We start from the raw sequence: 23,635 nt of genomic DNA on the forward strand, positions 1-23,635 counted from the left end.
GTGATGTCACAGAGTGTGACGGAAGCAAGACACCACGTGAGGGCGCGCAATTCAACTTGTTCGCGTCCATCGTCCAACGTTTCACATTTTTCTCTTCTAACACATTCTCCCTCCGCTCTTTGCATCGTTCTTGATGTCTGCTTCTCAATGGCAGATTCAAATACTCTAGGAATGCGCACAAGGTCCCACCCCCCCCTTCCGGAATCTACTTTACAGCTCGATCGTTCACCACTGAAGGCAGCCAGAACCGCTCTACGAAACCAAATCGTACGCTCCACAGAGACTGAAGATGGAGAGTCCGATGAAGACCCTATACTTTTATCTCCAACCAAGAACACAAGTACCTCACACAAGCGCGCTCTAGAATCACCACTAAATTCTCGTTATAAACGATTCAAGTCTTCTGAGGCCGAGCCAAGTACTCCAGTCATCCGGACGAACGGAAAACCTTTACACTCTCGCCACCTGTCGGACAGCATGGCAGTTGAAAAGAAGGGCATAACAAAGCGCTCTGCACCACCTTCGTCCCGGAATGTGCCAGCCTTGGCTAGTCAAAAGCCTCGAGCAAAGTCCGTTCCCGTTTTCCCATCACCACCGTCTATTCCCTCCATCGATTTCAGGAATCCTCCTCTTTCCCCCACTCGCTGTCGCTCACGTTCCCCGGAAAAACGTGAACCGAAGCTCGACATAACTTATGTAAAGATGGCGACAACACTCGATCCTATTCCTGATGAGAAAGAATCGGCAATGGACGTGGATACGCTTACCCCGCAACGTACCCAGTGCTCAAGTAATGAGCAAGGCAGTCCACTCGTTTCGTTCGCCGATGTCACGCCTGAACCGCCCGATCACTTCACACATTCTCACACAGCTGAGGAAACTACAACCGTCTCACCTCCAAATGGACCTTCCACTCCCTCACTAGCTTTCCCGGAGCCTATGTCTCCCCTCACACCCCTCGTTGAAACCCCGGCACCTTTCGAAAAACTTGGAATGCAGTCTCGATACCTAGCGGGGGATGGTTGGGGAGTTACCCTCGAGGCAAGTGGATTGGTCTATTCCTGCTTTTTCATGCTGATTGGGAGTTATGATAGCCTCAAACTTTCATTCCTACTACCCCCACTCCCACTACTCGTGCTATTGACGCTGGCATCGTCACTACCACGACCGCGGACACTCCGGTCCGAACTCTAAGACCGAGTCGCGTTCCCTTATTAAAGAAAATCAACACCGCTTCCTCTACAGGTCCCCCTCCGACAGCCGCTTCTACCTCTAAATCTGTTGCTGTGACAGGTAAAAAGACCGATGCGCGTAAGGATGCCTTTTCAGTGCTCATGAGTAACCGGCAACCAATGACAAAGAAGGGAAAGGAGAAGGAGGAGCTCAACAAGAACAAGAGAACGTCATTAAAGAGTGCTGGGAATATGAATATCAGTAAAGTCACTGATGCCCAGGACTCCGGATTGAAGGAGGCGAGAAGACCTTCTACCGTCAAGTCGAAGATGAAAGCCCGGACTAAGCCACAGGAACCCCGCGTAATTCCAACCTTTGCGGATGATGAAGAGGAACAAGAGCTCGAGATGAACAAACAGGATGTCCTTCCTGATTCGCGTCAAATTCCAGATGAATCGCCCATGGTATCTCCTGCGGCCGTAGATGAACCAACTCTGATATTACCTTCGTCTCCTCCGACTTCTCTCTTCTCGGTAGATCCTCATGTGGAAGACCATGAATCGCCTATTACAGCACGAGAACCGGTGGCAAACGATAGGTGTTCTTCATTGTTTTCTTTGAGTGATGAAGAGTCCATCCAAGGTCCACTCGATCCCGAAGCTTCGAATGTGGGGTCAATGCCTCTTAACACGCTAGACCCTGAGTCAAAACCGACCAGCTCCATGGATATGAACCCGGGGAATGCGCCAGGGGACCTCATTGAAGCTGTAGCGATTGCTCCTCCCGAGACCATTGGAGTAGAGGAGGACATGTCCCCTACCGGCAAAGGCAAAACAAGGCAGGGTCCACGCAAGAAAGCGGAAGGGGACGCAATTCGTCGGCCTACTCGTGTTACACGGAGCGCGTCCTCGAGACGACATGAAATCGAAATCGAGGCCTCTACGACACGTAATCCATTGCCCGCAGAAAGTGAGTACTCGAAGACGACGGTAACCTGTTTCAATCACTAAGTCTGTGCACAGCGCCCCCGAGCACTCGAAGTCGAGGGGAAAAGACCAGTTCTATAGAGACCAATGATCTAGATGCGACGAATCTCGCTTCGAACACGGAGGTTTCGGCTGCGAATGAAAAGATTCCTGTTCCTATACCCGAACTCCTTGATCGGCCTGGTAGTGCTCCAAGTTCGGAGCTTTCTGCCCCGCCTTCAGACTCTGAACACGAACCCGAGTCCGACGTCCTTCAGCCCTCCGCGTCTTCCAAGTCCATAAGGTCGCAATTGCCGGTGAAGTCAAAGTTAGCACCTTCTTCCTCACTGGCACGGGCGACGCAAGCTAGTCTTGCTCGAGCAGCTTTGCCGAAAACTCCTCCAAAATCAAGATCGGCTTCACCATCCAAGCTCCCCAGGTCATCGTCAATGTTTGCACGTCTTGATGGTGAGATTAAACAGCCCATCTGCCGTTCGGAGCTCATGTCCATTTTCAGACGGCCAGAACTCACGGCCCGAGCTTGCTGTCGCCGGTTCTTCGTATGTCGCTTTGGAGAACGTCCTTGATAAACTCCGGGAGGCCCCACCTTCCCGACCGAACACTAGCATGGGGTTTAACCGCAATAATCCGGGGGATGATTCTGATGTTCAGATGCAGAGCAAAGACGATGCTTCGGTTGACAGGAGTACGTTGGGGATCGGACGTCCCAACAGTGCCACTTCTTCGAAGTCCAGTCTTCCCGTGTTTAAGCGTCCGGCTCCTGTTTCAAAAGACTTCCGAGGAATCTTCATGCAGTCTGGTAGGGGCCCGATTGCGAATAGGAAACAGGGCGCCATTATGCGCAGTGGGCCGAGCATCTATGATCGTATCGCAGGAGGTGCTCGAGGACAAAAAGCGAGTCAAAAAACTGCCCTTCCGACTGTAATTGGTAGTCCTGCGAAAGGTGGTAGCGCAGCGATGATTGAAGACGATATTGTTATGGGCGATGCTGAGGCTGGCCCATCGAATGCACAAGGGGACCTCACGCTTGCCGATATCACGATGCCGGACACGGACATGGAGGCAGAAAGCTCTAGTAAAGGAAAGACAAAGGCGCGGGAAGACAAGTCGAGACGGGCATCAATGGCGTTGCATGCACTCTCACAATCTCTGAATGATATCTCTGCTGCTAAGGCAGCAGAAGCGATGCAACCGCCCACTCCTCCCCGTCGTGCAGGACTCAGAAGCTCTAGCAGTACTTACCCTTCATCGTCCTCGGGTAAGAATGCAGGAGATAGCAAAAAGGACATGCCTGCACCGAGACTCTCGATCCTTAGCAATTGTAAAGTGTTTGTTGACTACAGAAGTGAGGACCCACTTGTGGCGGAAACCTGGGTGCAGATGCTGAAGGATTTGGGTGCCCGGGTCAGTTCAACAGTTCAACTTGATGTTGTGTTCATTCTGAGACTAATGGTTGAAAATGCTGGCAGATCATGACCCGTTTGGGGCCGACTTGTACTCATATACTTTGGAAAGACGGGCTCTCTAGCACAATCAATCGTTATCGGTGCGTCATTCTTCATTTGGAGCCGAAGAAATTATTGACTGCTATTCGTCCCAGTTTATTGAACGATCCTAAACCTTTTGTAGTTGGCAACAACTGGGTTGTTTCATGCGCACAAGAGTCGAAGCGCGTGGACGAGACCGAGTTCTTGGTGGAGCTGAATGACTATACGTTCGCAGCTGCGGGACACAAGGTGGGTAGAAGAATTTGCCTGTCCTTGGGACTCACTTACTCGACCAACTAAATGCACTCCTATCATAGCAACGACGAAAATCCATGATACCCAAGTTCGTGGCTAACTATGGTGACGATGATACTACGGAGGGAATGGGAACCCAAGATGTGGATGTTTCAATGGATTCTAATACTTGTGCGTCGATGCGTTGTTGTTTTGCCCACCTTTGACTGAAAAACTTCAATTAGCTATATCAAATGACCTGACACCATTGGAGAGGGCCCGAATGCGACAGAGTATGAGGACGTAGCCCCCCGGTTTTCTGACGATTTTATGACATTTACGGCTCTTGCATACATTTTTTTCCGTCACTTTCTCGTGACTGCTTCGCTACCAAATGGCATATGTACATATTTCATTATTTCGTGGTCTATGGTTCGTTTTGGTCTTCTCTGTGTTTCGACCATGTATCAAAATAAATAAGTCCCTCAGGAGTAAGTCGTCCTTGATTGATGAGATTATAAACTGTAAGATAATGTGTATGTATTACAAGTTGGAATGAAGCAATCTGTATTTTACTTGCATGAATAGATCCAAACAGAAGTCTTCTCCACTCGGAAGCCTTCTTAGACTACTTCCTTAGTCTGCTTAGATTCCCTTACACAACCCCCTGGCAGTAGGAATTTGAAGCGTTTCGCATTCTCAATTAAAAACTTGGGCATGCCAATCATAGAGGTTTGTCTGGATAATGAACTTCAGATGACCGATCAAAGGGGTGAGAGAGAAAAAGCATACGATGTCGGGTATAGTTGCTTGAACAAATCTGAATACTATAGCGCCATAGATACGTTAGGAAAGGGTAGTGATCCGCTGGATGTAAATAACCACACCGTGTAAGCCTCTGGCAACATCCCAAAGATATTCGACCCTTCGCATATTCGTTGTTGTATTCGGTTCGGGTCAAGAATCTCTGTGCGACCACCTATCCGATCATGATGCGAAAAGCCTGTCATCTTAATGACGAATTCACTGAGAGTCCTGAAGCAGAAACTACAATGCCACCCAGCATCTGCAAGGAGGACGTCTTCACCGCTGTATGCGTGGCTATAGTAACTTCCGCGTTTCCAGAGGCGCACACTCGCTCGCCAGCTATCGAGACCGTTGAGCCATTCAAAACTACGCAATGATTAGTGTAAAAATAAAGAATGACAAGGATCTTCCTCACCTGTAAACGTAGTTACGAAGTTGGAGGTGAATTGAGTTCCCAAAATCGCAGTGTTTGAGGAGTCGTATGGAGTGCTCGGATGGTATCTCGTCGACATCTGACATTATTACGAGCGCCACAGTATCTGGGGGGAATTCTGTCGTATGGGACTTTATGAAGGACGACATGGCAACCCGCATAGTCTTCTCGTTTTCCCATGGGTCTAGATGGTTCAGGTTGTCCACACTAATGTGCGGCATTATGAGTTCATGGAACCAGCTTTGGGTAAAAAATAGCAGTACGCACGATCGATACGAAATCTTATGAGCGAACTCTGCAAATCTCTTCTTGTTCTTGTCGTAATACTTCTCCTTCGGTAAACCGGTGAATGTAGTGTTGGACTCGACAATGAAAAACCGGTCGACAACGTTGTCTAGCTCGTTTAACCGAATCTCTAGCAAGTCCAGCTCACTGCTCATGAGTACTGCGTCCAAGACTTTAATCAACTTGTCACTTTTACGCTCTTTCCAACCATGTAATGAACATGTATGATCATCCATCAGTAACCCTTCTGCGTAGTAGTGTGGTATAACGTTCTTCGGTCCATCTGGTTTGTCCCACAACGGCCGGGTAGAATACGAGATTGCATTCTTGATCTGATACCCATTCTGAAGGACGGTATAGAGGGTCCATGAGGTGAAGAGCAGTAATGCAAGAGAGAGAATTATAGGTCGCAAGCGTCGAGGGAACATAGGTTGTGAAGCAGAGAGGAGTAAATGTTTAAGCTTTCAAAAGCTGAGCATAAGTGAGAATGCACAATTGGTGTACAACGTGTTTCAGTAAGAAGAGTGGGTAAGTACAAATATAGTGGATAAACTGCGATCAATAGAATAGGTAAACAACTCCCACTCCAATATCCAATGTCACACACTCACACCACAGCTCATGCGAAGCACGGCCGGTTATTAACCTTGGTGACAAGAGGCGAAGATAGTTTCTTTGCGACTGGGGATGAAGCGGCAGGTAATACGCGGAATGGAGCCTGCGAAAGATGCTTCGTCAATCTAGGTGTCTAATTTAAACATGGCACATATACGCGCACACTCACCCCGATGTGAGTCATAAATGCATTTATCATCTCTTCTCGGGAAAGTTCTGTTTCATCGCCGACGAGCGTCGAAGCCGAATCCGGGGTCGTTGGGGAACCAAGCTTTGATTTGCTACCATCCTGGGGTTTGAGAATATCGACGCCATATTCCTGCACGAGCAACTTGAGGTCGGAAAGGGGTAGTAGCCACAATTTTCCCAAGTTCTCAGGAAACTTCTTCGACGGCGTTGGAGGCTCTACAGCTGTGGCAGGTGTTTCCACTGATTCCGGGAGAGCAGGACGTCGCAATGGCCGAAACGAATCGGTTGGCGATTGCAACGAGGAATTGAAACGGCGAGCCTCCCTGAAGACATCCCGAGTTCGAGTTGGATAGGTTCAAAGTGCCCGCAGAAACAACTCACGTATTATGCAGATTTGTCTGTATTTCCAATATCTGCCGTTTGTGTCCCGCGACTTGTACGCGTAAATCATTTGGAACCTGGTCGGCCAGCTGGTGGTCTTTAGATTATCTGTGATCGCTGAAGCGCTAAGGAATGTCTTACCAAACGTCCAACCTTCTCCGAAACTCTTCGTTGGACAGCGTCCTTGATTGTGGACTTTGCCTCATTATAGAGTTTTTCGCGTATCTCTTGCTCGACGCGCCTCTCGAGTTCGCGTTTGAGGGCCGCTATCTTCTCCTCTCGATCTTTCACTTGCTTCTGTATTTCTCCACGGATCTTATCAACCTACATCGAGAGGTCTTAGGGCATGCAAATCATTAAACTGAAACCAGTCACCAGTTCCGCTGCCTTTACTGCGGGTGCCAGTTCGGCGACCTGCTCCATCTCTTTCCCGAGTATATTAAAGTGTTCATGAAGGGCGTGGACCGTGTCCTTCATGGTGGCGATGAGTTTGCCCATCGCAAGGACCTCTGGAGAAATTCCCTCCAGGGGGGTAGCACGTTGGGATGCGGATGATTGGTTCTGGTTCTGGTTCTGGTTCTGACGAGAAGTGGTCGGCCTGGGCATGATCAGGTATGAAGGGGGATGTTGGGTCAAGATTTGGTTTCGGTTGGGCGATTAGATGGGCTTTTATGCTTTTCGGTTTCGATGGCATGTTCCGGTATACGCCAGTGGATCGTAGAACAAAATTTGTATGGAGTGAAGAGTTCTTGACCGACTGCGCTGAGCACGAGGTCGTCAGTTGATAATGGGATTTCCTTAATTCTGTCCGAATCGAGGATACTACGGATTTATTAACTGCCTCGAGGTTTCCGCGTGTAAATTCTGAGGGACATCGTGGAAGCCAAAGCTGCATCAAGTCTTGACTGACCCTGCTCCCTTTCACAAAACATCCGGTGACCATTTTTTTAAATTATTGTTGGGGATCAAATCCTTCGACGTTGGACCCGGGGATACTGATCGACCCGATGTAGTCCAGGCGCAGTGGCCGCTTAAGACATCTACTGCGGATAACGAAGACGAAGAAGACAGATTCGGGCTTCAGATGGGAATATAATCAAGGCGGCCGTCGTCAACAATCAGGCTGCGGGTCCTGCGGATTCTCGATCTTCCACCATGAATAATGGCGTTTGCAAAAATTACCCAGAACTTGAAGTGTCATTACCTACTTAAAGATAATTTCAAGCTCTTCGAGATAAGCAGTGGAGGGTGTTGATGAAGAACCGATTTGAGAAGGATTATACGCGTTACATCACAGTCACCTGATTACTGCATGTCACAATCCAATTTAATCTTTTCCACAACCACCATGAATAACCACAAACAAGAGCTAGAACGATTTTGCGCTGACCAAGGATGCAGCGAGGAAACCTTTCAGAAGGCCCTGAACTACCTGCAGTCTGCCCACGCAAAAAGGGCAGGGCAAAGAACGACAGGAAACTCTTTAGTCCCCGGCTGCGCGTATCTTGCGTCTCAACGGTGAGTAATACCCTACGCGTTGCTCATCGAAATGCTTACTTGCCCTCGAAGACTTCAAAACAACGAAATTAGTAAGGACGCTGCCCGCAGAAAGTCATGCCTTACACCGGCGATTTTTGAGAAGGAATGCGAAAACATCCGAAAGCTGTTACCCGTAGATAATGCCTCCTCACGCCAGGGACGAAGGATGCGAGGATACGAGCAACTCATTCAGAGATACCGACCTTCGGTTTCACGTGCAACTTTCCATCACTGGCTACACGAGGTGGAAAACAAGCTCTCTAGTTCTCGAAGTTTTGACTGGGAGTCGGTCGTGGCGAAGTGTGCAATATTCTTTTGGGTTTACGAGGTGGTCGAGGTGCGTGTTTCGCTGTTGTCTTTTGAAACATACTTACTGTCACTGTGTCAGGACAAGTCATTGAACAAACATGAATTTGCAGACGAAAACCAGGTCGATCGAGGCAATCTAACAGCAATATGCTCGTATTTGGATCGTCAGTGCAAAAACCTAAGGGGTAGCATTCTAGAGGGAACGCGGTCACCATCTCCAACACCAATACCTTCGCCGTTGGTAGTTGTTACACCTCGGACTTCACCTCGCAAGTCACCATTGAAACGCCCGTTACGCGCAGTCTTATCAAGGCCCTCTCCTAAGAAGCTCAGGAAAAGTGAGCCCGAACCTGAGCCTGAATCTGAGACTCCAGTACCATCCAACGACGTCGAAATGCTTCCCCCTCTTCCGAAAACACCCTCGAAAAGGACAAGTCTATTCGGAGAACATATCACACCTTCATCATCTCGCCAAATGCTGGACATCCCAGCTCATACCACGAGAAACGCATCCCCTACACGCCAGCCTAGGAGGGCGTTGGGTTCCCAAAGCATCCTGCCCCCGAGTACGCCCGCAGAACTCTTCACGCCCTCCCGTCGGAAATCGGCTCGCATAGAGGCAGCAGTATCACACTCCCCGTTGAGAGCTGCGAAAACCCCACGTAAGATTCGTAGAGAGGACTTGATGAGAGTTGACGTAGATGGGACCTCCTCAGAAGATGAGGAAGCTGAAATTGATCTTCCTCTATCGAGGAGATTTCGGCCTGTATTCCGCGACCGCAAGCTATGGTGTGGTGGTGATCCACAATTACGGACGGACTGGGAGAAAATCAAAAAGTTGAGTCAGAGGAGAGTCGAACTCTATGGGCCCAGTGTTGAGCAAGTCACTGGCGGACAGTAGCCGGAGTCATGTGTAGCCGCCAAGCTACTGGCGGACACGTTTTGTAGCTGCTGTCACTCGGCTATCATATATCAGGGCCTCCTCTCGTATTTACTGCATCTACATGTAACTACAGTCTCTATTGGAATATAGCGTCCTCTGTATCTGGGTTATCGTCGTCATCGTCACCTTCTACATCAATATCCAACCACTGAAATACTAATATCTCATCATCGAGACCTTTTCGAGCATTGTTCTCCCATTTCTCGACCCAGAATGGTTTCAAAATGGTTTGGTGAAGTCAAAAAGATTGCTGTACTGATGAATCCAGTCGTTCCAGTCTGAAGTCGTATATGTATAGGTGGGAGTTGAGAGGTTAAAATATTGTACATAGAAGGGCTCGCGGCGGCGCGATCATACGAACTAATTAAGCTTCCTTGGGCAGGCGGGGCAGGCGGACCGGGAGCGGGCCACTGCCTTTCCTGTGTCCGCCACAGCGGTCACAAGGGTGTCCGCTACTGATGCGTCGGCTAGGCTACTGGCTGGACACCAAAATGTAGCTGGGACAATGTGTCCGAGCAACACTGCTATGGGCATCCCTTTCGAGATTTTCGGTGTTGATCCTTATAGACCGACTTGGAACAGGACCTATTACTATTGGTGATTATGTAGCCGGTTGGTTACCGGAACGGTATTTCAATTCTAAACTGAACCGTCAACCGAGCATGACGAGTGCACAAAAAGTAAGTAGAAAGGAATCAGTTGCCTTAAAGACGGTATGCTGTAGTGTATAGAGAATTATAACTATGTAGAAATGAGAGGTCCAAAGGCAAGTCGAAGAACATGTAAATCCGTTCGGAGGCGGTACTCCGATCGCTCATTTCGGAGTTTGAAATCATTCGGTTGATGACTGATCCGGATGTCGACGGTCAATTTCGCGAACATTTATTTAATTTACATCTACTGTATCGTCCCCTTCTTAGCACGATGTTGGACGCCGAGAAGCAGCCCCTTCTTCCAGGCTCACCCTCCAGGCCAAAGCGCAAGTGCATCCCTTACAGGTCAATCGCATTAACCACACTAGCACTTGTTACTACCACTTCCTTACTTTCCTTTACTTATCGCTCTCCCGGTCAAATCACAAACTTTATAGCAAGTTCGGGCACGAACAATCCAGCGTATTTGGTCAAGTCACGTCATGGTGCTGTAGCATCAGAGCATAGGCAATGTTCTGACATTGGTGTCCGGATATTGAAGGAGGGCGGAAATGCGTTGGACGCTGCTATCGCGTCTAGCTTATGCATCGGCGTCGTCAATCCATTCTCGTGAGCTCTCTGTGCCGTTATTGAGGTATCAAGAGTTTTAAAAGGTCTAATTCTAGGTCAGGCATTGGTGGAGGGGGGTTCATGACCGTTCGGATCCCGCCTACTACACCAAACGGCCGCTCAGAAGTCTGGTCCGTGGACTTTAGAGAAAAGGCACCTGCTGCTGCGCATAATAATATGTACAGGGAAGGAACAAACTCGTCTCGTTTCGGTGGTTTGGCTGTGGGGATCCCGGGAGAGATTCGCGGGTTTGAACAAGCTCATCACAGATGGGGCTCGTTACCTTGGAATAAACTATTTACCCCTAGCATTATGCTTGCCAAAGGGTTCAGCGTCGGTACCGAGCTTGGAAGACGTTTACCGGTGGGTCTCTTTCTGCACTTCTCCTTAGTCAGTATATTGAGATGGCTTTAGTGGTTCTCAGATCTCATATTGAATAATCCTGATTGGAGGTCCATATTTGCACCTAAAGGCACATTTTTGAAGGAATATGAAATACTTTGTAATACCAACCTTTCCAGGACGCTGTTGAAGATCGCTCATGAAGGTCCAGACGCGTTTTACAAGGTACTCCCTCCCTTGATTTGTCGATTCGCGGTTACAGCTTTGCCAGGGCTCGGTCGCAGACTCACTCGTTGGTAAAATTCAAGCAACCGGGGGGATTATTACGCACGAAGACCTGGAGAACTACACCGTCGACGTCTATCGGTCGTTAGAAGGTACCTACCTGGACAAGAAGATCTACGTTCCTAGGGCACCTACCTCTGGGCCTGGTAAATGCTACAGCCTCTCTCTCTACTTAGCGTCCTCATTCTGACTTCTTAAAAACAGTTTTGCTCCACATGCTTAATATCATAGAACACTACGATTTCTCGGAACATAACGGAATGAATACCCATAGAGTTGTAGAAGCATTGAAATACGGCTTTGCTGCAAGGTGAGCGTCATTCCGAAACACGTGATTTATATTTGAGCCTTTCTGCTCTAGAACGAGACTCAGTGACCCCCTGTATCGGGATGACTTGAGCGTAATCGAAGAAATACCAACAAAGGCCTTCTCCGATGCGGTCTACCTAAATCTGACTGATGTAAGTTGTCTCGAGATGGTAGTAACTAACTAACCAGGTTTATTCTGCTCCTCGACCCAGGATCGTACTCACCCTCCCGACTACTACAATCCACAATTCGATGTGAAGCTGGACCATGGAACTGTGAGTGTACTAATCCCTCCTTTGGCTGTACACGACGAACTTACTGTATCTTCGTTTGACTTGCAGCAACACGTATCTGTTGTCGACCGACATGGTATGGCTGTCGCGCTTACATCTTCAGTAAACGGCCTGTTTGGCTCTTTCGTCCTGGACCCAGGAACAGGCGTCATTCTGAATAACCAGGTAGAGCATAGCCTGGGTGATCTCGAGCCAGAAGGCGACTGAGATATTCAAAACAGATGGACGACTTTAGTGTTCCCGGGACACCAAACATATTCGGACTTTGGCCATCACCCTGTAAACTTCTCCCCCCTCGTTTTCCATGAACTTAGTGGGATGATTCTTACTTCCCTTCACGCAGACAACTACCCTGAACCTTTTAAACGTCCGTTGTCTTCAACGGTACCCACCATCATCGAAAGGGCCTCAGACAACTCGTTCTTCGCAGCCTTGGGTGGTTCCGGGGGCTCCATCATCTTTGGTGCTGTGTTCCAAGTTTTGGTAAACTTGGTTCATTGGGGTATGGATATGAGTCAGGCGGTTGAAGCAGGGAGGGTGCATGACCAGCTGTATCCGATGCTTACTCTTGTGGATGATACTTATCCGACACAATGGGTGAAGGCGTTGATCAAAAGAGGGCACAACGTGACTGGTGTGTTTTTCTACTTTGCTCGCCACTTGACTTGGGGCTGATTTCCAATTCCTACAGTCCTAGATGTGAACCGTGTTGCTGGGGTAATCAATACGGTTATGCAAGACGAAGATGGTGTTTTATATGGTATGCACAATGCTTCTATACTTTTTTCTACGATGCGATACTGACACGAACATTTACTTAGCTGCGAGCGATTCGAGGAAAAATGGGATTGCGGCTGGGTTTTGATTAAAAGAATAGATATCGTACTTCCGGGGTAATTATCGATACTTTTCTCAAAAGTAGCTGATAGTGTAGATGTATCCAATGTCTCTTCAGTGTAAGGAAGCTGTCTGTCTCGGTCTACGGAAGTCTTGATCGTATCGTCTTGTCCGATATCCATCTGCTTCTTTGCCACGAACACCCGTTTCGTATTCCTTTGACGTCCACTCTCTATTCTTATTCTTCTGAACGCCACGACCATCCCAGGATGGCACATTTTGGCGCCTAGTGGGAGCAAATTTTTTAGCACCGCGTCCAAACTGCTTCGTCCGGCGATCCTCTAGACCTAGCCTCTGCAAGAACATTTCAGACACATACGGAGGTGTCTCTTGCGCCAAAGCATCGGTGGTCCATTGTCGACAACCTTCTAGGATGACGTTGTTGCTAACTCGGAGTTCAGTAGACTTGGAGAAATAATAACCAATAAGAGACAGAAACGTTTCTCGGACGGCTTCAACGTCCAGCTGAGATCCAATCTGAGAGCCCAACCGATCAAACTCATCAAGGAGAGGTTTGTACGGAGTCTGAAATCTGATGGAGTTCATTGTCGAAAAACTCGAACTCCTCGAAGTCTTAAGAGATAAAGGCAAAGAGTGGCCGGGCGATTCATCGTGTTTTTCTGCCAAGGTCGCAAGTTGAGTTTTCAATTCCGCGACTGTGATGGGTTTAATGGGAATGTCTGTGAGCTGCCATGATATGAATCCGACTTCCCAAGGCAACAAGACGAAATCTCCGCGTCCTTTGACCTCTTTGGAGCCTCGCCCGGTTCTTCCAACACGATGGATATACTGTTCCCTAGTTGCTGGAATGCCTACTTGTATGACCCGAGTCACACCGGGGTAGTCAACACCACGAGCAGAGACATCGGATGAGACGAGCACGCTGGCCCCGGATTTGTCCTTTCGAAACATGTCGGATGTGCGAGTCCTCGAACTCTGGGGACGTTTGGAGTGGATCTCGTATACGGTTGTCTCTCTCCCAGCAGGTAGAAGGGACCTCCCAAACTGCTTGATGATGGTTGTGAAAAGCTGTGTCATCTTGGTGGTGGGGAGGAAGAGCATGACCTTGGAAGATCCCGGGTTGACGAGTTGGTCGTGTGCGATGGTACGGAGAATATGAGGAATTTGTTGGGAGGCGGAGGGTACGACTGTGTGATATTGGGGAATGTCTGCGTGTACAGGCGAATCTTGGCCTTTGATACAGTCAATATAGCTGTGACCTGCCGCTAGATGCTTTTGAGCTATTTCTCTGACCTTGGATGAGAGAGTGGCGGAAAACAGGAAGGTTTGTCTCTGAGGCGTAGGGGGGAGATATGACATGATAGCCTCGATATCGTCCCGGAAGCCAATTTCAAGCATAGTGTCTGCTTCATCAAAAATGACCTAACGGTGGAATGTATAAACAAGGGAGAGGGAATAGACGGAATAAAACATACTTGATGAGTATGGCTCAAACCTCTTTTGACATCTGGTTCACTTTCCAGAAGGTCGCGTAGACGTCCTGGAGTTGCTACGATAATGTCCCTCGTACCAGTCATGAAATCTCGCATTTGAGTGCGTCTAGAGGTTGCACCAATCCATACGTGAACGCGAAAATCAGGATGATGTTTGGTGAGGTTGAGGGCTTCATTGGCAATCTGAATTGCAAGTTCGCGCGTTGGAGTAAGAATGAGAGTGCCGACCTCCTCCCTTGCGAGGACCCGTTTGCCGCGTGTTTCAAGCGCAGGATCGTTAACTCGACCATTATCCGTGAGAGCTTTCCGACCTGCAGCCTGCAACATTTTGAGTCGTGCTTCAATTGCAGGCACCAAGAATGCGAGGGTTTTTCCGGTCCCAGTTCTTGCACGGACCATTACGTCGCGTGGGGATTGTGCAAGGGTATGAGGTAGTGCAAGGTCGGGGAGCATACCCAACACTGCTTGCTGGACTTCGGTCATATGTGAAAACTGAAAAGGGCGAACAGTGACAGCTTTGAATGTGCCGGGGGACATTGCATCTTTTATTGACGCGAATGTTGCTTGCTGACTTTCGTCGGACACTGGCTCCGAAGGTTGTAATGCTTGTTCATAGGGTGCGGTGCTTGTTGCTGCAGAAGAGGCTAATAACCTGCGACATTGTTTCGCTGGGCGAGAGACTCAAAGCTAGAAATGAATTTTTGGGGAAGTAACAAGTCAACGAGAACACCCACTTGAGCGTCGAGAGAGTGACTTTGAGACCGCAATGGCTGTCCGAAGAGAAAGAGGCAGCATGCTGGTCGAGGAGTCGTCCTCGCCGTGGTCTGCGACGAGCAGAAGTCGAATGAAAATTTTAACTTTGTAGGGAAACGTCTGCGGCCGGAGGTCCGAACCAATGGCCGCTTCTGGCACCTGCCCCGGCTCTGTCGGTCATGTGAGTACTCCTGCTTTCCTTCCTGATCACTAGTACTAGATCAAGTCGAGGCGCAAGATCACGCCGTATTGCTCTATCTACCGTCCAAATCGCACCACGAGCATCGCTATCGCATGGTCTTGATATATATCAGAATGAAAAGGGACCCGGGGCTACGTCTGCTTTCAAACAACTAACGGCACCTTTGGTCTTATGGGGGCTTTAAGGCGGTATCGATCAACTATTTATCTCGTCGTCGCGTTTTTGTTCTTCGTGTCCTAGCCTCCCATCATCAGTGCTAGCAATGGTTCACCTCCAAGGTGGTCAGCGCGAGGGTCGTCAGAACTCATTCATCAAGTTCTTTGCCTGCCTCGCCCTTGCTCCATCCTTCGCTGCAGCCAGTGCGACCTCCGGCACCAATAACCCTGCCATTCTCGTTTCCAGCCGTCATGGAGCCGTCGCAGCAGATCACAGACTATGTTCCGATATAGGCGTGCAAATATTGAAGTCAGGGGGGAATGCTGTAGACGCTGCCATCTCGTCTGTTCTCTGCTTGGGCGTAGTTCAGCCATTTTCGTGCGTCTAATTAGACTGTTCACCCCGGTGAACCTTTTCCTTAACTCCCACATCCGTGTACAGATCGGGAATCGGTGGTGGTGGCTGGATGACCGTCCGTATACCCAACAACAGCAGCAGCAGCAATACGACTTCGGAAATATGGTCCATTAACTTCCGCGAGACTGCACCTGCCCTCGCAAACACGACCATGTACACAGCGTCATCAAATTCATCTCAGTTTGGTGGGTTGGCAGTTGGCGTTCCCGGTGAAATTCGCGGACTAGGGGAGGCTCACAAGCGATGGGGTTCATTACCATGGAAAGATCTTTTTCGACCTGCCATCGAGCTCGCGAATGGCTACAAAATAGGCCCAGAGCTCGCAAAAAGAATCCCAGTCCGTTGATCGCTTTCGGGTGATACGTTCAGACTAACTGTTTTGCAGGCATACAAGGATCTTTTCTTGAACAATCCGGATTGGTCTGCAATATGGGCACCCAATGGAGTTTTACTCAGGGAGAACGACGTTTATATCAACAAGAACTTATCAAGAACACTATCCTTAATTGCTGATGATGGGCCTGGCGTGTTTTACAAGGTACCTCCGCTCCCTTTCACATGCGTCGGTTTGTCACGAAACGTTCACTCTAGGGTCCCATCGCCGATTCTCTCGTTCGCAAGATCCAGGCGAATGGCGGCATAGTCACTAATGGTGACTTTGAGAACTACACAGTCAGCGTTTCTCGATCGCTACAGGGAACGTACCTAGGGAAAAAGGTTTACGTACCACAAGCACCATCTTCCGGAGCCGGTGGGTTTGAACGTCCACCATTCATGGGGCCGAAGCTCACGTCATCTAAAGCGCTGTTGCATATGCTCAATATTGTTGAGCACTACAACTTCACTCAGCGAAATGAGTTGAACACTCATAGATTGGTGGAAGCCCTCAAGTATGGTTTCGCAGCCAGGTTTGTGGTAGCTTTTTAAGTTTACTATCCCTGGAACGAAGGCTTATTGTAATCTTCTAGAACGAGGCTCAGCGATCCTAACTTCCGAAATGCAACCAATAGGAGGTTGATTGATGAGGTACCCACGAAAGAATTCGCCGACGCGGTTGTGCGTAACATAAGCGATGTTCGTATATGTGTGATGGGGAGACAAACATGGTTGCTAATGATTAGTGTTTAGGATCGAACCCACGATCCCGACTATTATAACCCGATCTATGATTTTAAAACTGATCATGGAACGGTAAGTAGGCTATCTTGTCTCGTGCGTCTTTATTCCAGCACTGAAATACCTACGGACACTCTAGACACATTTGGCGGTTGTAGATCAGAATGGCACTGCGGTATCTCTTACGACCACGATCAATCTGGTGTTCGGTTCACAAGTCTTGGATCCTGAGACGGGTGTTATCCTGAACGATGAGGTGATGGATGTCTTGGCCTTATGTTTTTCTTAAATGATGTTAATGCTGTACGCGCAGATGGATGACTTTAGTGTACCAGGAAAACCGAATGCTTGGGGACTTTGGCCTTCCCCTTGTTCGTCTTTTCTCTCTCTGCTCTTGGCTCCAGCCTCTGATCTTCCTGTGCAACGCAGACAACTACCCAGAACCCCATAAACGCCCTCTCTCCTCAACTGTGCCCACCATCATCGAAAATTCGGACCACTCATTGTACATGGTTGTTGGTGGCGCAGGTGGTGTCAACATCTTGTCTGCAGCTTTTCAAGTTATTCTGTCGACAATCAACCAGTGGGGAGGTACTGTAGATGGGGGAAACACTCTTGGAGAGGCGATCATCGGGGAAGCAATTGAGTCAGGGAGGATCCACGACCAGTTGTTCCCCGTCGAAACTAGGCTCGACAGCACTTATCCGGAGAAGTATGCCCAAAGTTTGAAGGCATTGGGACATAATGTTACAAGTAAGAGGCTTCGTGTTATGATTCGGATTACTCAATTCTCCCATTAGGAATCGACGTGAATGTTATTCAGGCGGTCATAAACGGTATCACGAGAGATGCTAGTAGTGTCTTGTATGGTGTGTCATTTCCTCCTTGCCTCCACATTCCCTATATATGTCCTCATTCCACCTTCAAAGCTGCAAGTGACTCTAGGAAAAATGGCATCGCAGCTGGTTTCTGAGACCAAACTATATCATATATTATTACAAGCTTCAATCATCGGCCCCCTCGTTGCTAGCGTCGCAGATACCCACAGTGATGTATGGATTAGATCGCAAACTAGTCAGTATGTACTTATGTACTAGACCCATGTGGCGGGTATAATACTTAAATCCCTGAATGAAACGTTTGTGATCGAGAAGGCACAAAGTGAATTGACTGGAGTTTGAGTGTTCGTGGTGACTGAGAAATCCTCCGAAGACCTCGAAGTACTAGTACTGGACCAATAATATACATAATGCGCAGGTATTAATTGGGCCCTTAGAGCCATTGCTGGATGTCCGTCCAATGTCCGTCCGTCAAGACATCTCCACCGAGAGTCTTTTCTCAAGTTCCATCTACATGTTGATATTTCCGGGGGGTTCCACCAGGTTTCACTGTGATTTCGGTGGGATACTGCTATCAAAAGGGTGTGGACAAGGCGTTACGCGTGAGCGGAAATTGCGGTGTCAGGGGTCCCTCCAACCAGTATCGGCCGTTTATACTGTCACATGACATGACACTAAGAGTAACTCTCGCGCCAAAGCATCCAAGTAGCGCGCATAGACGTGGCAACTTTGGAAATCTCGTTCGGCCTTCGTTCTTCCAACTCGACTGCTTGCAACGAAATGAACGGAGTACCATCATTCTCCATACAGGATGTGAACTGGAGATCCCTTCTGCCAAGGAACAAAGAGATAGACTGGGATCTACTTTCCAGTTATGCGGGTTTACTCGGTCTTGCTTGTTTATCCATTTATTGTGGGGCATATGGGTCTGTGGGGAGCGGGAAAGTGAGTGAAACCTTCTATCGAAATAGCTATCAAGATTACTGATTTTCTCCAAGGACAAGGAGAAGAAAAAGACAGAGAAGGACGAGGATGAGGATGAGAGTGAGGACAACGATGAAGATATGGAGGTAGTTTCATTGGAGGACGCGTGGTGGTTTCCTGTCGTACGTGTACCTGCAATATTTTGCCCTCTTAATTGTTCTGTTCACCACCCAGTTTACTCCTTCGCTGCTGCACTTATGAACTCGGTTTCAACAAATTGAATTCACCAGATCGGCTCCTTCGTTCTTTTCGGCCTCTTCCTCGTGATCAAGTATTTTGGCAAGGAATGGATTAACTGGGTTTTAGGGTGGTATTTCTCTTTTGCCGGCGTTGGAAGTATCGCTCGTGTGCGTATGCTCTTCCAAAAAATATTCAGAGCCGGGAAATTTAATACTTTTTCTTGCGCATTGTGATTGGCCCGGTGATAGTCAGCGATCGCCTTGACAAAGTTTGTTATTGGACGAGAGCGATGGGGGCAGTTCGAGAGGATCGAGATCAAAGTAAACAAGGGAAAGTCCGGGAAGAGTAAAGTTGAGAAGTCTGGCGATGGCGACAAGAAGAAGAAAGATGGTTCTTTTTTTTTCTCAGTCTTGTACTTTTCCATTTTTTTCTCATGGTTCATTCAGAAACGCTCCTGTCAATTTCATGGAGAACGCCATCCATGTTCCTCATAGCTCTATCCACGATACCATCCGTCTTATACAGACTCTCGCCCCCGAGTCGGAGATCGGTGTTATTTACGGATATCCTGGCGATGTCCTTTTCGCACAATGCCTTATCGTTGATCAAGCTGGATTCATTTGCCACAGGGTGTGCACTTTTGAGTGGGTTATTCGTATATGACATTTGGTGGGTGTTTGGGACGCGCGTGGTAAGTTCGAAGTCTTCTCAAACGTAAATTGCTCTTTGGATTGATTCTCCTTCACAGATGGTGGAAGTGGCGACTGGCCTTGACGTGCCCATCAAACTTTTGTGGGCAAAGTCACTCCACTTCTCTGATGCAAGAGGTTTCACCATGCTTGGACTGGGTGATATTGTGATCCCTGGAACATTTATCACGCTTGCGTTGAGGTTCGATTTAAGGAACGGTCGAACAAGAACACCCTGGTTTTTCTATGGGACGCTTACTGCATACGTCCTCGGACTTGTGGCAACTATGACAGTGATGCACGTATGGGGACATGCACAGCCCGCACTATTGTATTTGAGCCCAGGATGCATTGGAGGCTTCGTTTTGGTTGCCGTTCTGAGAGGAGAATTAGCCGAGGCTTGGAAGTGGAAGTGTTGATCGGGACATTGTACATAGCTACCGAGATCCGGAGGCCGTCGGAGCCATTAATACACATTGTTTTCCGAGAAAGGAAACTTGGAAGAGTGCTCGGGGTCCTCGGAACACGGGCCGCCGACGAAAGCAATATAGTAATTCCAGCCCCCGTATTCCAGCTAGGCTTTTGCGAGGACCAGGTTCGACAACGACCACGACGGCGATGAGCAGGGAGCAATGGCCAGAACGGCCAGATCAATGGGCAAACCTCTTCTCTGCTCCCCTATCCCCTAATGTTTTTGCCGCTCTCGCTGCCTCTGGCGTCTTTGGACCTCCCATCGTCGACCAACACAACGAGCCCAACCATTGGCCAGCCTTTACCAGCCCGTATCCACCGTCCACAACGACGAGCAACAATATTCCCCATCATCCTTTACCACCTCCCCAGCTACCTCCCTCTCTCTGGATGTCTCCTCATCATGGTCAAGACCGATCGTCATATCTCCACTCTCCCGTAGTTTCACCCAACTCACCCAAATCTACAATCTTCAGCGACATCTTTTCTGATGGTCTTTTCTCTTCGAAACCTTCACAAGCGAATAGTCCATTCACTTCCCCTCGTCTATCTGGTTCCCCAGACGTTTTGCCCTCTCAACTTCCTGCACTCGATGTAGAAGACCCCGAGCAGCTCGCAAAACAGGACCCTCTTGCTACCCAGGTTTGGAGGATGTATGCTAGGACAAAGGCTACTTTACCACATGCTCAGCGAATGGAAAATATCACTTGGCGTATGATGGCTCTTGCCTTGAAGAAGAAAAAGGAAGACGAGCAACAACAGCAGAGTCAACAGAACCAGAAAGTACCCAATTTACTGGACCAGCAGAAGAGCAAGCCAGTTTCTGCAGCTTCTGCCGCTGCCGTACCGATAATAATTAAACAACCTTCTACTTCTACCTCAAATTCGGAAGTGATTCATACTGAACCAGACGAAAGGGGCAGACGGATCGATAAAGGGAAAGGCAGAGTCGTCCGAGTCGTTGGTTTCGACGGCACAAACCAGGACAAGTTCGATCTTCCTGAGTAAGTCATAACACTTGTTTTCAAACTTCTTTCATTTCGCTTCATTCCTCATCCCCCCCTCGATTTTTTTTTTGCAGAGATACGCCTATGGACTGGAGAGCTTTCAGTAGATCCAGGTCTCGAATCTCGATGGACTGGACACCTACCACTCGCTCTCGTTCCCGTCCCCCAGAGTTCCATAATGAAACGATGATTTCCACCGATTTCCATTTCCCAGGTCCTGCAAGTGCTCCGGGGGCTTCATTTTCTATGTCATCCTCGTCAACGAGTACACCTTCATATAGAATCGCTACTACGACTACATCATCTGGCAAAGGTATGGCGTCACATGCGCCATCCCTTTTGTCCGCATCACGCATGAGTCCTCCCACGTCCAAGGCGAATTTACCTGCAAGCCATTCGTCAACTTCCATTTACGACGATCCTTTATCCTCATCGTCGACGTCCACTACAACTTCTTGGGCCTTTCCCTCCCTTTCAATGTCATCAGCCTCCACCGATACTTCGGCATTTAGCTCTCCTGTGTTCGCACCATCCTCTTTACCTTCGTTTGGTCTACATGGCTTATCACGGACACCCGCGCAGAATCAGACCGATGACTTTAGTTTAGACGGAGAACAGTTATTCTTCGACAATTCGCAACTTTCACCACATCCACCTACACAATATCAACCACATCACCCGCAGACATTATCTGCTCAGCACCCTACTCCTCATATACATTCGCACCATCATACTCAACACCAAATTCCCCCGGAATTGCGCACATTCCCGCGACATGTGCGTAAGACTTCATTCGATCACACAGTCTCAAAGGAAAGCCTCTTTTCTGGCCTGGGTGGTCGACATCAAGTCAACGGGCGGCCTCTACCTCCCAAAGAACAACAAATACAAATAACACAGGCCCAGGGCCTGCTCGGCAAACGACGAGCAGAAGCACCTCATGCAGAAAGCATGCTTCGTGCCGATCCAGTGTTACTCAGTCCGGATCCTGGGTCGTTGGGTATCACCAGTGAAATTACCAGCCTACACAGTAGACGTAGTAGTGGTGTTACCAGTCCTACGACATCCTATTTAAGTTCGTCGTTCCCCATAAGTTCATTCAACTTTTCTTTTCCGTCCAGCACTTCCATCGTTGGAGGGTATGACAGACTGTTTGATGGAGGAGATCCAACAAATAGCAACTCGCTTTCGTCGACCCCCAACGGAACCAACGGTTTATCTCCAGCAGCGGCCAGCGCGTCGGCTGTAATGGCGGAAAATTATGCGCGTATGGCCACGCTCGGAAATGCTGCAGAGGACGGCGTTGATTACTCGACTTTGATGGGACTGATGTATAACCCAACACCCAATTCTACCGCACCTTCCTCGACGCCAACGCCTGCACCTTATTATGTCGATCCCACCCAGGTCTCTTCCGCCGCGCCCGACATAAGCGGTAACGGGGTAGGACCAGATGGATTTGGGGCAGAAGGATTTGTTGCGTTCCACGCTAGCCCGGTCTCGAGTGACGGTTGGGGCACCAGTGCAGGAGCGTTACTGGCTAACTCCGCGACGACAAGTCCAAACGCAAGTAATCATTCGAATGTTAGTACGCCCCCGAGTAGTGCTCCGGAAGCCGCTTCGGGAGCAGGAGGCGGAGGAGGGACGAATGGACGGGCTGGCGGCAGGAAGTATATCCCTTTGAAATCTTCATCTCAGGTCCAGGATTCTTCTGGTGGAATATCTCCGAAAGGTGGTGTACAACGACGGAAGTCGACTTCTGCAGCGGGTGTGGGAGAATTGAGGAGTTCGGCGAGTACCCCTGACCCTTCAGACAAGCCCGGAGGAGATAAGGAGGGGAAAGAGGGTGATGGAGACGGAGGAGGGAGTGTTACCTTATGTACGAATTGTCACACGACAAACACCCCGCTTTGGAGAAGGGACCCAGAGGGACAACCGTTGTGTAATGCATGTGGTCTATTTTATGTGAGTCTTCGTTATCTTGGATGACGCCCAGAATGGTCACTGACCTGATGACCTACTTCTCACTTGTTTTTTGCCACAGAAATTGCATGGGGTCGTCAGGCCCTTATCACTCAAAACAGATGTTATTAAAAAACGGTACGTGCTCTCGCATATTTCAGGATTTTGTAAACTCATTCGATCCACAAGCAATCGGGCATCTGGGACACCCAGCTCAAGTTCCCGCAAGTCGGGGAATAGTAACAATTCAGCTTCGGCACCCTCTGGTCTCCCAAAGATTGCGACCAGGCCGCGGTCCCAATCGAATGTTGGTGGTAATGGGTCAAATGACAGCACTGCAAGTGGTGCAAACAGTACCGGAGCTGGTACAGGTGGTCTGAAGAGACAGAGACGGACTTCGCAAAGTGCTAGATGATGTTGAAGAGGAAGGACTCTACCTGAGCACGTGTTCTGATGTCTTCCATTTCACGTCGCTTATCACCACTATTTAACTTGTTTTCTTATCTTTCTATTGAGCGGTTTATCTACGTATTATCTGTAGATGTATACATTTTACACTTTTCGGCTTGCTGTACTCTCTTGCCCTCTCCAACATGCATTTCAATATCTATAGACTGTATTTGACCTCTGATGCCA

At 48.7% G+C, this 23,635-nt stretch overlaps 9 protein-coding genes across 10 annotated transcripts; 6 read left to right on the plus strand and 3 right to left on the minus strand.

Moving 5' to 3' along the window:
- Nucleotides 1–63: 63 nt before the first annotated feature.
- Nucleotides 64–4,370, plus strand: E1B28_010100 (uncharacterized protein). The gene is made up of 8 exons (XM_043155049.1): nt 64–1,041; nt 1,095–2,142; nt 2,196–2,606; nt 2,656–3,563; nt 3,629–3,705; nt 3,760–3,895; nt 3,964–4,072; nt 4,126–4,370. The coding sequence occupies exons 1-8, from the start codon at nt 148–150 to the stop codon at nt 4,185–4,187; spliced, it is 3,645 nt and encodes a 1,214-aa protein (XP_043007510.1). The 5' UTR covers nt 64–147; the 3' UTR covers nt 4,188–4,370.
- A 6-nt stretch (nt 4,371–4,376) lies between these two features.
- On the minus strand, nt 4,377–5,931 carry E1B28_010101 (uncharacterized protein). Its single transcript, XM_043155050.1, has 4 exons — nt 5,388–5,931; nt 5,103–5,327; nt 4,673–5,053; nt 4,377–4,618 (listed from the first exon to the last, which is right to left on the minus strand). Exons 1-3 carry the CDS (start codon nt 5,831–5,833, stop codon nt 4,708–4,710), a joined length of 1,017 nt encoding a protein of 338 aa, XP_043007511.1. The 5' UTR covers nt 5,834–5,931; the 3' UTR covers nt 4,377–4,618; nt 4,673–4,707.
- Nucleotides 5,932–6,024: 93 nt separating this feature from the next.
- Nucleotides 6,025–7,196, minus strand: E1B28_010102 (uncharacterized protein; the record flags this gene model as incomplete). The annotated part of the gene is made up of 5 exons (XM_043155051.1): nt 6,025–6,123; nt 6,190–6,532; nt 6,591–6,679; nt 6,732–6,914; nt 6,966–7,196. The coding sequence occupies 5 exons, from the start codon at nt 7,194–7,196 to the stop codon at nt 6,025–6,027; spliced, it is 945 nt and encodes a 314-aa protein (XP_043007512.1).
- A 737-nt stretch (nt 7,197–7,933) lies between these two features.
- E1B28_010103 (uncharacterized protein) lies at nt 7,934–9,488 on the plus strand. The gene is made up of 3 exons (XM_043155052.1): nt 7,934–8,108; nt 8,160–8,466; nt 8,518–9,488. The coding sequence occupies exons 1-3, from the start codon at nt 7,939–7,941 to the stop codon at nt 9,337–9,339; spliced, it is 1,299 nt and encodes a 432-aa protein (XP_043007513.1). The 5' UTR covers nt 7,934–7,938; the 3' UTR covers nt 9,340–9,488.
- A 767-nt stretch (nt 9,489–10,255) lies between these two features.
- Nucleotides 10,256–12,765, plus strand: E1B28_010104 (uncharacterized protein). The gene is made up of 12 exons (XM_043155053.1): nt 10,256–10,643; nt 10,700–11,006; nt 11,058–11,210; nt 11,257–11,416; nt 11,475–11,580; nt 11,632–11,731; nt 11,792–11,854; nt 11,921–12,037; nt 12,094–12,151; nt 12,216–12,506; nt 12,564–12,632; nt 12,694–12,765. The coding sequence occupies exons 1-12, from the start codon at nt 10,306–10,308 to the stop codon at nt 12,735–12,737; spliced, it is 1,806 nt and encodes a 601-aa protein (XP_043007514.1). The 5' UTR covers nt 10,256–10,305; the 3' UTR covers nt 12,738–12,765.
- Nucleotides 12,613–15,068, minus strand: E1B28_010105 (uncharacterized protein). 2 transcript variants are annotated; one of them, XM_043155054.1, is made up of 3 exons: nt 14,958–15,068; nt 14,206–14,903; nt 12,613–14,152 (listed from the first exon to the last, which is right to left on the minus strand). In XM_043155054.1, the coding sequence occupies exons 1-3, from the start codon at nt 15,016–15,018 to the stop codon at nt 12,824–12,826; spliced, it is 2,088 nt and encodes a 695-aa protein (XP_043007515.1). In that variant the 5' UTR covers nt 15,019–15,068; the 3' UTR covers nt 12,613–12,823. The 2 variants fall into 2 exon arrangements, with proteins under 2 accessions (XP_043007515.1, XP_043007516.1); XM_043155055.1 differs by having other exon boundaries at nt 14,206–14,910.
- A 111-nt stretch (nt 15,069–15,179) lies between these two features.
- On the plus strand, nt 15,180–18,033 carry E1B28_010106 (uncharacterized protein). Its single transcript, XM_043155056.1, has 12 exons — nt 15,180–15,712; nt 15,776–16,088; nt 16,137–16,289; nt 16,343–16,502; nt 16,554–16,659; nt 16,720–16,825; nt 16,880–16,942; nt 17,007–17,123; nt 17,181–17,238; nt 17,297–17,620; nt 17,668–17,736; nt 17,797–18,033. Exons 1-12 carry the CDS (start codon nt 15,441–15,443, stop codon nt 17,838–17,840), a joined length of 1,785 nt encoding a protein of 594 aa, XP_043007517.1. The 5' UTR covers nt 15,180–15,440; the 3' UTR covers nt 17,841–18,033.
- Nucleotides 18,034–18,326: 293 nt separating this feature from the next.
- On the plus strand, nt 18,327–20,047 carry E1B28_010107 (uncharacterized protein). The gene is made up of 6 exons (XM_043155057.1): nt 18,327–18,651; nt 18,705–18,812; nt 18,921–19,037; nt 19,119–19,260; nt 19,317–19,561; nt 19,619–20,047. The coding sequence occupies exons 1-6, from the start codon at nt 18,487–18,489 to the stop codon at nt 19,976–19,978; spliced, it is 1,137 nt and encodes a 378-aa protein (XP_043007518.1). The 5' UTR covers nt 18,327–18,486; the 3' UTR covers nt 19,979–20,047.
- Nucleotides 20,048–20,136: 89 nt separating this feature from the next.
- E1B28_010108 (uncharacterized protein) lies at nt 20,137–23,634 on the plus strand. Its single transcript, XM_043155058.1, has 4 exons — nt 20,137–21,034; nt 21,112–23,002; nt 23,082–23,137; nt 23,189–23,634. Exons 1-4 carry the CDS (start codon nt 20,178–20,180, stop codon nt 23,412–23,414), a joined length of 3,030 nt encoding a protein of 1,009 aa, XP_043007519.1. The 5' UTR covers nt 20,137–20,177; the 3' UTR covers nt 23,415–23,634.
- The last annotated feature ends 1 nt before the right edge of the window (nt 23,635 follows it).

The sequence above is a fragment of the Marasmius oreades genome, chromosome 6, assembly GCF_018924745.1.
Source record: "Marasmius oreades isolate 03SP1 chromosome 6, whole genome shotgun sequence".
Lineage (NCBI taxonomy): Eukaryota > Fungi > Basidiomycota > Agaricomycetes > Agaricales > Marasmiaceae > Marasmius > Marasmius oreades.